Here is a 12,267-nt window from a genome sequence, read left to right as displayed (position 1 = left end):
GAAGGCCACATCGGCAAAATGGCTGCCCTCAAAGGGCTGGATGTAAAATAAATCAGGCCTTGAGTTTGACACATGCTTTAAAGCATAGGAATCTATGCTGCTTTTAAGCTTTAAGTGTAGGTTTAGCTTATTTTGACTTTGGCAAAATAATATTTTGGTTTAAGAGAAGCTTAGCACCAGGCTAATGGAAACTAAAAACATGAGAAGAGCCCAATTTAAATCCAAAAACATGAGCAACATTCGAGCTTATCTGTTGCCTGGCTATATGGCAAATGAATGAAATCACTGATGAAGAGTGCTACTTCTTTGAGCTGGGTGAGGATAAATGTAAAAATATAAATTTCATTGTTAAAAGTTTTATTGTAAGTGTTATTTCAATTTCAATTTAGCCTTGCCTATTTTACGTGACATCAGAGAAAATTATCCACGTGTTGAATGAGCCAGCGGCTGAATATTTAAATAGTCCAAACTAGTCTCTTTTAAGGTATTTTGTTCTTTTTTACTTAAAAAAGACAACATGACTCCATTACTCAATGCTTGTGTTTTTAAATTGTTGAGGCGAATATATGACTGTAATGTTGAACTTAATATTGCGCTAATATTCCCCCAACATCCAAAAGAAAAAATTGAGCACACTCAGCAGCCCTGAACTTTACAGCAGGGAAATGTTTGTCATAGTTTTGTAGCTTGACCTGTGCATTCCAGCCTACATTTTCAGTAGTATGTGTTTAAAGGGTGTGTGCTCATCCATAGCCAATGGTGAACAGGAACAATTTCCAGCAAGAGAATAAAATGTGACTTTTGTAGTGTTGACTTGTCACAACCAAGTTTAAAGTGAAGGATTTTCCCCTAGCCTTATACATTATTCATGATCTTGTACAATAAACCAGTGACCAATTTTACCATGGAAAGTTCTGGCAAACTGAGCCGGTGCTAATTTAGTTGAGAAGTAATAACTGTAATAATTATAAAACACCTATTCGCGATCTACTCTTAGTCTAATATACAGTTGGCCTACTTATTTTGATTAATTCACAACAGAAAATGAGCCTATATCATATATGTCTTTTTGAATAGTTATCTAGGGCTTCTTTTTACAACTTCATACACCACTGAGTATTAGTTACAAATGAATGCAAAACCTAAATTTCATTTTAGGAAATTCTAAGTGAATTGTAGTGGTGGAAAGTAGCAAAGTAAATGTAGTAAAATACTGTACTTAAGTATTAAAGTATCTATAGTTTAAGTAGATTTTAACGTGGAAACAAAATTTTATGGCGAATTATATAGTTGATACTTTTTACTTTTACTTTACTACACTAAAGTATCTGTATTTTCTACTCCACTACATAGTAAAAGAAAAATTCAAATCTGTCAACTGGACAAATGTCAAATGGACAAACACTTTTTTTTGCCAGTTGACAGAGTTGAATGTTTTTTGTTTACAATGGCTCATACCTGGACGACAGACGGATGACACAAACAACTCCACTACAAGTTTGAAAAGGACTGAAAAGTAAAAGTATTTTTATTATGGTGTGAGACCTGCTGAAAAGGCCGAGGGGCTTATTTTAACACATTTGTAATTTAAGCAAACAAAATATACAAATAAAAACAGCTAGAAAAATACTATCGATTCAATTGTTTCTGCTGGACAAAATTCAGCACAAATCTCAATTAAAATGACTACGTTTATTTATGAGCTTTATAAGACCTCAAAATCTGAACGAAATAATTTACTTTTTACTCTTTAAGAAAATTTTAAACTTCTTTTTTTTTTACTTAAATAGATACTTTTACTTGAGTATTTCTTTGCTCTGGTATCTGTACTTTTACTTAAGTATGTAAATGGGGTACTTGAGCAGTGGTGAATAGTCAGTTTTGGGGAAGTGTTTTGTTGGTATCTTTGTTCACTTTTGGTAGTTGAAAGTATGTCAGTGGGTTACATTGACCCCCATGTAGGCAGTGGAAGGAGGAGTCGTTGAACTGGGTCACATGGCTGAACTCACCGCGGAGAGAAACAGTCAGAGAGCCAGATCCTACCACAGCACGAGCAGCACCGCGGACACCTCTCCCGACAGCTCAACTTCTACCAAACTCTGCGATTCTGCGGAGAAACAACGGCATTAGCCACATCAACAACACGTATTTGCTCCATTTTTGATTAGAGAAGCTTCCAGAGCTTACGAGGACTTGTCGCGACAACTTAGGCGTAGAAAACTTACCCACGATCATTCAAACCGTTAAGCTCTCCTGTTAGGTTAGCTGCGGAGGAGAAAGTTAGCTTATTTTTTAACGTTTTTGTCGTGGTCGCTTCGTCTTGATACATGTTGTAGCCTTTTTATAGAGACAAATCAGCGACTTTAGAGTTGCTGAACACTCCAAACCGAAAAAACGGCTTCAACACTAAGGTAGCAGAGGAGGAGACCCTAAAGTCCAAGAACATGGAGTCGACAAAAGCCGGTGAGTGCCAAAAATATGGTTTTCCCCCGTTTTTTGATGCACGGAGGTTTTGTGCAACAGGAATCGTGCATTCTAGAAAAACGGTCGAAATTATACCAGAAGTAATGGAAATGTAATTTATGTCACTGTCTGTTGCCTGCAACATGTATTACAAATGTATTTCAGAGTTCTCGCATGTATTTGTGCGCCAATAACTATCTAGGTTAGCAGTGCCAGTATAGCTCTGTTATTACCCAAGCCGTTGGCTCGAGCGGCACTGCAGTTGGCTCCACTCACATGGACCCGTCAGCCCGGCCATGTGCGCTTGTGTTTACGCTGGTCGTGCGTTGCCGCTGATTGGGCGAGCGGTGCCGTGACGTAGGCATTGCATAATTTGTCCAGGTTGGCTGGCGTGTAGACTCGGTGCGGATACACGTGAGGCCGGCAGCAGCAGTAGATCTGTGACCCACTTCTGCCCGGGAAAAAACATGCTCGAGACACGTGGGGGCGGGAAGAGAGGCGTCCTGGGCGGCGCCGTGTGACTTTCGAAGCTTTTCTAGTTAAAGAGCATGTTAAAAGAGATATTTTATGAGAATATTCGACGTAAAAATTGTTACGTGTAAAGAATTCCGTGTTTTATAGATGTCTACTCAATTTTTCACGTTTTCTATTTATGAAGATAGACCGTAGACTACATTTGTGCTTTAATTTATTTGTATTAATCATGAAACCTTACTACCTTATTATTATTACCACCACATTTTTAACTGACATGAACAAACGCGTGGTATATTACCCCGTTACTTAACATAATGCATGTATACTGCAGTATTTGCCTAAAGCTAGATACTCTTGAAGTCTAGTCACGTTGAATAGCCTGCTTTACTAGGGGGCCGTGAACGCAGCATTCCTTTGAGAAGTGTGACAGAACTAGGCCAAGTTTTATTAACCATGGATGCCACTAAAAAGACCATTTACTGCATCGGTCAGCCTACTATTTTAACTCAGCCAACTAGGCCTAAAATCAGAACTAACCCTAACAAACCTCTCAACCTTTTATTTGAAGAATTCACAGCTTCACCAACCTACTTTTCATTGTTACACATGTTTTTCAAATTTACATATGCAACCTTCCCATTCATAAACATTGGCCAGTTTTTCTAGTTGTCCATTTAAACTTCCTTTTACCCAGTGGTTACCCAGTGGATGTGAATGGTTGCGGGGCAAAGCCAGACTACCCACTACACACCCTGCTTTAGCCTATATTATGTAATGACTGTTACCTAATCATTCTGAGTAGCAGGGTAAAGAAATCAGGTCAGCCTATATCGGAGGGGCGAAAAATTTCTCTGCTGTGCTCCTACTGGCTGACAGCGCTGCTCCTATTATGAAGTGCCCTCTTTATGTTAAGCCTGTTGCTTCGAGGATGAGGAGAGATACAAGGCTAACCAATGAGGCCACTGCTTGGTCAATATGCTAGTCAAGTCTTATTTTGGACTAACTCACTTGTAGCCTGCATGATGCTTCCTGTTCATGTAATGTAAAATATCAAATCATTTTTTGTTTGTCCAAGCTGATAGAGATTTTGCGAAGGAAAAAACAAGCAATAAAATAATAATTCAAATCATAAATAGTTGATGAAGGCCAATAAAAAGTCATATACTAACACTTAACAGATAACTTAAAGCAGCGCAAGCTTTTGTTTACTAAAGTTGAAATGGCCTGGCGCAGTAAAAGTTAAATAATTTGAGACTGGCCCTGCCCATTACGGAAAAAACGTGAGGGTACATGTGACTGTATGACTTGAAATGAAACAAGCAAAGTAGCAGTATGGAGTCTCATATTGATCAGTCTGACTGGAAGATAAATAATAAAAGAATGTTAGATTGGACAAGATAAAAAAAAAAAGGTTTGACCTTATCTGATTTAAATGTGAATGTGCTCTGCTCTTCCTATAGGGAAGGAGTCTCTAAATAGTGAGCTGGAGAAACACATGTTTGAAAGTGACCAAAAAATAGCTTTTCCATACATTTGATGCATAATGGGAGTTTAACAGATTAAATATAAGATCTTTAGTCTAGATCATATGATTTCAGTGAAAAATGTAAACAAAAACAAATGTACCTAACTGTCACTCCCAGATGGGGGCAAGAACAAATTTATTCTGTTGATTACATTGTACTTTGCCACAAAATATCCAAAAGGTAAACTCACAAATATTTAACCTGATTATTGACTAGACCTGTTAACTTACTATATTACAACAAAAACTGGCATTTTAACAATATTAATTTTAGCTGCGCCGTCATGTATTAACTATTATGGGCCTATTGAATGTTCTGATGTCATCTGAAACACAGCAATCTATTAACCAGTCTTACCCTAAGTATAATTCATGTGTTAATCAAATAAAATAGGTTAAACTTGTCCATTATGTCCTGATTGGTGTCTCGCAGGTGTAATTGCGTACATCAGCTCATCCAGCTCGGCGTCCAGCCCCGAGTCCTGCCACAGCGACTCCTCCAACGGCAGCTACCAGTCGTCCTCACCCCCCCACGGCTCCTCCCCCCGACGAGGCCCCGGGACCCTGCCTCCTCTGAAGGGACGTGGGCCATCCACTGCCAAGTGTGGCATCACCAGTAAGAGACCATCATTACATTCTAATGTGTGCTGCAGTGAAGTTCAGGGAGGTCACTCCAGTGTGGGTGGGAATAAACACAACAATGGACTATAATTAAGAGAATTATGCATCATTTCAATATATTTTTTTAAGAGCAAAACAGAAACAGTGAGGCATCATTAACAGAATTAACATAAAAACATTTTTGCATTTAGACATCTAAACAGTTGCAGATTTACAAACAATTTACCATCCCCAACAACTATAGGCCTGCTATCAAAATAATGGCCTAAAAATGTGCATATATTGTTTTGTTTTTTAATAACTAAATCGCAAACAACAAACACAAAACAGATACACAAAAATTTCAAGAATTTGATTTTAAAACTACAATTCTGTAAGCTTATAAATTCATACTGAGGCTGCAGTAGGACTCGTAAACCGTGTACAGAAACCTCAGAACCACCGCATTGGCATTTAAAAGGTTAAACCATACCAACTTAAAGGAACCGCCCATGCCCACACACTTCACTTCCGTCTCATATTGTTGTTATAAAAGTGACTAATAACACTGGCACTCTGGTTTGACTGGTGTCCTCACATGAACCCAGCAGCGCACGTGTATGTCCTGGTCTGAACCCAGCGCTCCACGTGTGTGTCCTCATGTGAACTCATATATGAACTGTTTTTGTTTCCTTCTCAGAATTGAACGGGTTGGTGCTGCCGTGTAAAGTGTGCGGAGATGTGGCATCGGGTTTCCACTACGGCGTGCACGCATGCGAGGGATGCAAGGTATTAATCAAAATTACAAAATGGGACTCATCTATGGGTTTATTGTGTGGAGAAGTTTGGTGAACTTTGGGGGGAATATAGCATCATCTTCAAGACGTAGTATTTGTTAGCACTAAGCAAATGATAGTGTTGCTAAATCAAAAAGACAGTAACAGGCTAATATTGTGTATTTTAAAGATGCGGTACTTGATTTTTACTGTTTTAAAATGTGAAAAACAGAATTTGTTCATTTCAAACAGTTGGCAGTGGTCCAAAATTATTTCTCACTTACCTTATGCATCCCTGAGCTTCCTAATTATTCAGTGGGATGAGTTTAAAAGCACTTTTCATAAATTAAATAAGTGTGCTTATGCAATGACCTTTAAATTCACCTATTATGTAAATCATACTAGGAATAAACCAGGGTTAAGAACTTGTCAGACCAGCCACAAATGGAAACATAAAACAAGACAAAACAGGCATTACAACCTACTCACAATAGACAATGGAATTGACATTACAAGAAGCCTTAGGCTTCCTTAAAAGTTCATTATGTAACTTTTCTGGGACGTTCCTGTCTGCATGAATATGTAATTACATTGCCTAAAATGTTCCATAATATGACATGTATTCAACATGTTTTAAAAACATTCTTACTTTTTACATATCTGACCTGTAACCTGTATCTAACCTGCTTGTCTCCATGGAGATAAGTTCAATGCCATACTGTGGAACAATACAGGCAGAGCATTGACATCTCCATGGAGACACACAAGTGGAAAACACCAATTCACAATTCATAGGTGCACTATGCAGCTTTTATAGTGGATGGTCCACCATCGAAGATTCAAAATTTAAGATTTTGTTGTCATTGTCATAAAACAACCAAATTACATTTAGAGCATCAAACACGGCATAGTCTCCATGAAGATGGTATTGCTTTTGCTTTTCCTACAATGTTCCATAGTGTTATGTTAAACTTATCTATCACCAGCCCAAGTTTAAGGTCAGATTTGTGGCGAGGTGCTCATGGTCACATTAAGATAATTTTATACTGTGGAACATTCTGGGGAACACTATAACATCTCCATGGAAACAAGCAAGTGGTGCGCCGGTCACTCTTCAAGCTACATAATCTTTAAGCAAACCAAAATCTTTTCCTCCATAAAAGCCACACGTGTGTTACTCAAGTCACCTGGATAGTGCTCTGATTAAAAGTGCACACACAGGAGCCCCTGCCGGGCATTACACCAGGCCCCAAACTCTACGACATCATGAGAGAAGTGTAGTTTTAACTGGGTCATCCTCAACTACGTACGGAGCCAAAGTAGTTCAGCCTTTCTCATATTCATACACCCCGCTCCTCTCATCTCACACTGCTCCATGGCCTAGTTACCCACAGGGGAGAGACCACACAGAGAACTCCAGCATTCAGAAGGGCACATTGAGAGCACAGTTATATACACAGTTATATACTTACACAGCCAGAGTCCAACAGCTCCATAAGAAACTAATGAATGTACCACAGTCTCTGATCAGTTATAATTATAGTCTCACATAGATAAGAGGGGATTGAAAAGGGAAACTGACAAATGTAAATAAGACTACCGCTCAATGCAATTTATCAGGAGAATTCTAAAAAAACAGCAGTTGTGTAGTGGTTTAAGTGATGTTCAGACCCATTTCACTCCAGACATGGTTTATGTGGCTTGGGGTGACTCTGGTTCATTATGGCAGCCTCAAACCAAAATAACTCTAGAGTGATTTTACTCTGGATCATAGTGCTGGTTCTGACCTTGCCGTGTCGTCCTGTCGCAGGGTTTTTTCCGGCGGAGCATCCAGCAGAACATCCAGTACAAGAAGTGCCTGTTGAACGACAACTGTCCCATCATGAGGATCAGCCGCAACCGCTGCCAGCAGTGCCGCTTCAAGAAGTGCCTGCTGGTGGGCATGTCCCGGGACGGTGAGTAGGCCTCTGTGCTCACGCTAGTATTATTATTATTATTTTTTAGTGGATACTTGTTTGAGGTCCGGGCTCTGACCTGTGTGTGTGTTGGATGCCAGCGGTGCGTTTTGGGCGCATCCCGAAGCGAGAGAAGCAGCGCATGCTCCTGGAGATGCAGAGTGCCATGAACAACATGATGAACAGCGAATTGCAGAGCCCTGCCCTCAACATTCCCAAAGCTCAGCCCGCCAACATGGACGCTACCTCGTCTCCCTCCTCCTCGCCCCGCTCCAGCCAATCGGACTCCAGCTCAGACCCGGAGCCCAGCGTTTCCATGGACACCAGCTCCGGCTCCCCCAGTGCGTCGGACAGTGGAGAGGAAGAAGTGATTGGATCAGTGACTCGCGCCCACCAGGAGACCTTCATGTATAACCAGGAGGCCACAACCACTGACACTAGTGTGACCAATCACAGCTCAGAGCAGCGCCAGAACGACTGGAACCACCGCAACAACCTGGTCACCATGGAAACCCAGCCAAACCAGGACGCCAGTGCCTGTCCCTTCAAAGTGCCCCAGAGCAGCTCGGGCTCCTGCCCAGCCCCCTGCCCGGCCCCTGAGGGCCCCGCACACAGGGCGTACGGCCGCCCTGTGTGGAGGGGGGGCACCCGGATGCACTTGGTAAGAGACCCGGGTCCATAAGGGTCATGTAAATGTCTTTGTGATTGTCCTGAGTCTCAGACTGACAGTGTCCTCTCTGTGTCCCACAGGTGTGTCCCATGAACCTGTCCCCTCACGTGGACCCAGACAAGTCAGGCCCGTTGGTGTGGGAGGAGTTCTCTCACAGCTTCACCCCTGCAGTAAGGGAGGTGGTGGAGTTTGCCAAGAAGATCCCCGGCTTCAGAGAGCTGTCCCAGCACGACCAGGTCAGCCTGCTCAAGGCTGGCACCTTCGAGGTACTACTGCAGTACACACACTGTTACCTCACACTGCTCTGTACTGTGCCTGTGCGTATTTAGTAAGCACCAATTACCTTTATAGGACAGAGTAAGCAATGGCCAAACCAGGTCGGCAAGATATAAAGGGGATTTAACCCTTTGTCTCTGCGGTTCTGTCGTATGTACTGGACCAGGTGAGCCATTCCGGTACCTCCATTCGTGTAGTTGAGATTCAAACACTGGTGCCAGTTTAACAGTACTGCACAGAATGATGTGACATTCTGTCTCCCCCCAGTGCAGCTGTACTACAGTCTGTTCTGTTTGGATGTGTTCAGGTGCTGGTGGTGCGCTTCGCTTCCCTGTTCGATGTGAGGGAGCGCACGGTCACCTTCCTGGGGGGTAAGAAGTACAGCATGGACTGCCTGAGGGCCATGGGGGCCGGAGACCTGCTCAACTCCATGTTTGACTTCAGCGAGAAGCTCATGAACCTGGGCCTGAGTGACGAGGAGATGAGCCTCTTCACTGCTGTGGTCCTGGTCTCAGCGGGTACGTCTCCAAATATTATCTCAAAATACTACCTAATGCAGATTTGCTACTTTTACTTTTACTACTACTTACGACTTGTCTTGTCTATCTGTTATTGGTTTAATCAATCAATCCGTACAACTTGATCCACCAGCTGACCGGACGTTTTGGGAAGAACAACTAATCATTGTGTCAATTTGGAAACTCTAAAATAATAAAAGTGATATGTTAAGGAGGGATATAATTTTAAATGATTTAGTAACTATATATCCTCACATTAACATATTAAAGGAAGGACCGTGGCAACAGTGGCACTGTCAGTATACTTGGCCACCAGCCAGAAAGTAACTGGTTCAAATCTTTTTGGTTTTAAAGACTTTTGACCTTTTAACCATGTTATGATGTTGTCCCCTCATCAACAACATACCTGGAGTTGTATATAACTTAATTCATTAACCAATTAATCCAAGGTTGTTTTCTCTGAGCACTCAAAAATGGTCTTTTCACATTTTGCCCGTTAAGTCGAGCCATAGATAAAAGTCCAGACAGTTTTTAAGCCCATAAACCATCAGCCGACTCGTCCTGAGGTCAAGTCGTGTTCACAAACACATGGCTCTATTAGTGTTGCGTTCACAGGGTTAAGGACACTTTCTAAATGTTAATGCCTGTTGCTGACAGCAGAGGGAGCTCCAACGCTCAAATTCCTCATTGGAAATGGAGATGTAATTTATTGTGTATTTTCCATATGCAGACATTATTTTAAATTACAAAATGTAAAAGTAAAGTATTTACACCTCCTGCTTATCCGCTCCTCGTGTGTTGCAGATCGTTCTGGCATAGAGAACGTGAACTCTGTGGAGGCTCTACAGGAGACACTGATCCGTGCGCTCCGCAGCATCATCACCAAGAACCACCCCAACGAGGCGTCCATCTTTACCAAACTTCTGCTCAAACTGCCCGACCTGCGCTCGCTCAACAACATGCACTCAGAGCAGCTGTTAGCATTCAAGGTCCATTCCTGAGTCCCCCCAAGTACCTCCCTCCTCCTCCCTCCCTCCAGAGACTAAAGGACCAGAGCCGGACCAGGGAGGGACCATCTTAAGTAGGAGATCCTGGTCTCTAAAACTCGGACGCGAAATGGGGGAATAAACTGAAAATCCAATCGTACTGTAGGGAGAATGATGTGTACAGACGAGACGCAGTGCTAGACGTGTATGTGTCTGTGTTTGTGTGTGGAGCAGAAGCCATGTTTCCAGCCAGAGGTACAGGGAAGTGCTAATATGCTAATGCTAACATGCCAATACTAATGTCAGGTACCAAGGAAATGGAAATGATCGACTACCCTTGGATTTGGATACTAAAAAATTTAACTTTTGTTCTGTTTGGATAAAAAACATGAAATATGAATATTAAAACAAATAGTAAACTGGCTAATATTAGAACTTAAGTGTAACCTTCGTGTAAATATTGATAGAATGTAAAATCTAACACAAAATATAATAACATTTCATAGTTAAGCCTCTTCAGTTGTCTGAAGGAGCAGCCATTATTTATGAATACATTTTTGAAACACAGCGCCCACTACCTTTGGATGGAAGACATGGCTCCTCTGTTTTGAAACTGTACAAACAATGGAAGCACTTTCCTTTATAGTGTAGCCTGGTGTCTTTGCCTTCATAGTGCAATATGTGACTGCTTGAAAACTGTAAGGATGAATCATCAAATCCAACCTTCACAATTATCTTTTTTCTTTGGACACTGGCTAAACAATAGGGGAGTCTTCTTTACCGAAAATGTAGAAAACTATTTGGGTATTGTGGCAACGCTAAGAAAATATTCTGATTTGAATTTCCATGTCGCAGTTGTGTTGTATGTTTATTTCCTGTTTACCTTTTTAAGTTATTTGGGCATTGCGACAAATAAAAATGGCCGCTTTTCCACTTGTGGACCAGTGGAGATGATGCTGAAATCTTAATGATTTTGTTTTGAAAATTTGAGTACATGTGTATTTTTTTTTTTTTTTTTTTTTTTTTTTTACTGTAAATTCTGATTTTGTTTGTCCTGAGGGGAATACAGTCTGGAGTGTCCATTTGGGCTCTTTAACATCACAACAGAAGTGATCGCAGGCTCCAGCTACACCCGATTTGCTTGAAAACATTTTGTACAGAATGTATAGTATAGAGTTACGAATAGATGCGTTATACGACTAAACAAACTATGATTGTACTTTCACTGATTGTAGTTGAACTAAGCTACAGTGTGAGTGAGTTGCCGCCGGTGCATTTGTCGCGTTGACGTTTGAATTTTGGGACTCTTCTGTAGAATGTGTGGATATCCAAAGCTTCTGACGTCGTGCTCATGTGTTTCTGTTCTCCTCTGTCAAAGGATTGCAGTATGCATAGATTTCTATATGAAGAGACGTGCTATCAAGACAGTACTGTATAGATAAATATATCGACAAATAAATTTTATAAATGCACTGTGGTGTCTGTTTCTTTAAATATGCATATAAACCTTAGAAATATGCTCCAATAACAAGACTATCTCCCCCTTAATGCATTTAAATGGACTAAATAAACACATTCTGTTAATAATTAAACATAAACTCTGTGTCATATCAATCTATCATAAAAACAACAAAAAGATCTGACAATATAACAAGATAAAAATAAAACTGACGTAACCCTCGTGAGTTCTGGTAGATGGCGCCACTCCGTGCAGTTTGAACGTGGAGCGTGGATACTTAAATATAGTTATAGCCTATTTTATTTAAAAAAAAGAAAAAACGGCTTTATTGTTGTTTTTGCTAACACTCCACCTTTTATTACAAACACTGATATACTGACTAGCGCAGCTTTTGACACATGTGCTGTAAAAGAGGTAAATGTTGAATAATTAGCTGTCAAAGGAGTTTCCCCGTACAGTCCACAAGAGGGCGCTCACACCTGCAGCCAGGAGATGACACTGGCACTTCTGAGGTCATTACCACACACTGTATATTACAGCTTTATGTACAGGCTTTTTTTCT

The 12,267-nt window shown here is 41.0% G+C and overlaps 1 protein-coding gene across 1 annotated transcript; it reads left to right on the top strand.

Moving 5' to 3' along the window:
* The first annotated feature begins 2,015 nt into the window (after window positions 1–2,015).
* nr1d2b (nuclear receptor subfamily 1, group D, member 2b) lies at window positions 2,016–11,718 on the top strand. Its single transcript, XM_033975055.2, has 8 exons — window positions 2,016–2,463; window positions 4,899–5,081; window positions 5,766–5,854; window positions 7,652–7,796; window positions 7,898–8,457; window positions 8,547–8,732; window positions 9,050–9,260; window positions 10,065–11,718. Exons 1-8 carry the CDS (start codon window positions 2,445–2,447, stop codon window positions 10,259–10,261), a joined length of 1,590 nt encoding a protein of 529 aa, XP_033830946.1. The 5' UTR covers window positions 2,016–2,444; the 3' UTR covers window positions 10,262–11,718.
* The last annotated feature ends 549 nt before the right edge of the window (window positions 11,719–12,267 follow it).

Source organism: Periophthalmus magnuspinnatus, chromosome 11 (genome assembly GCF_009829125.3).
Source record: "Periophthalmus magnuspinnatus isolate fPerMag1 chromosome 11, fPerMag1.2.pri, whole genome shotgun sequence".
In the NCBI taxonomy this organism is placed as follows: domain Eukaryota; kingdom Metazoa; phylum Chordata; class Actinopteri; order Gobiiformes; family Gobiidae; genus Periophthalmus; species Periophthalmus magnuspinnatus.
The sequence above is the reverse complement of the archived record's forward strand: the minus strand, read 5'-3'. Positions and strand labels throughout refer to the sequence as shown.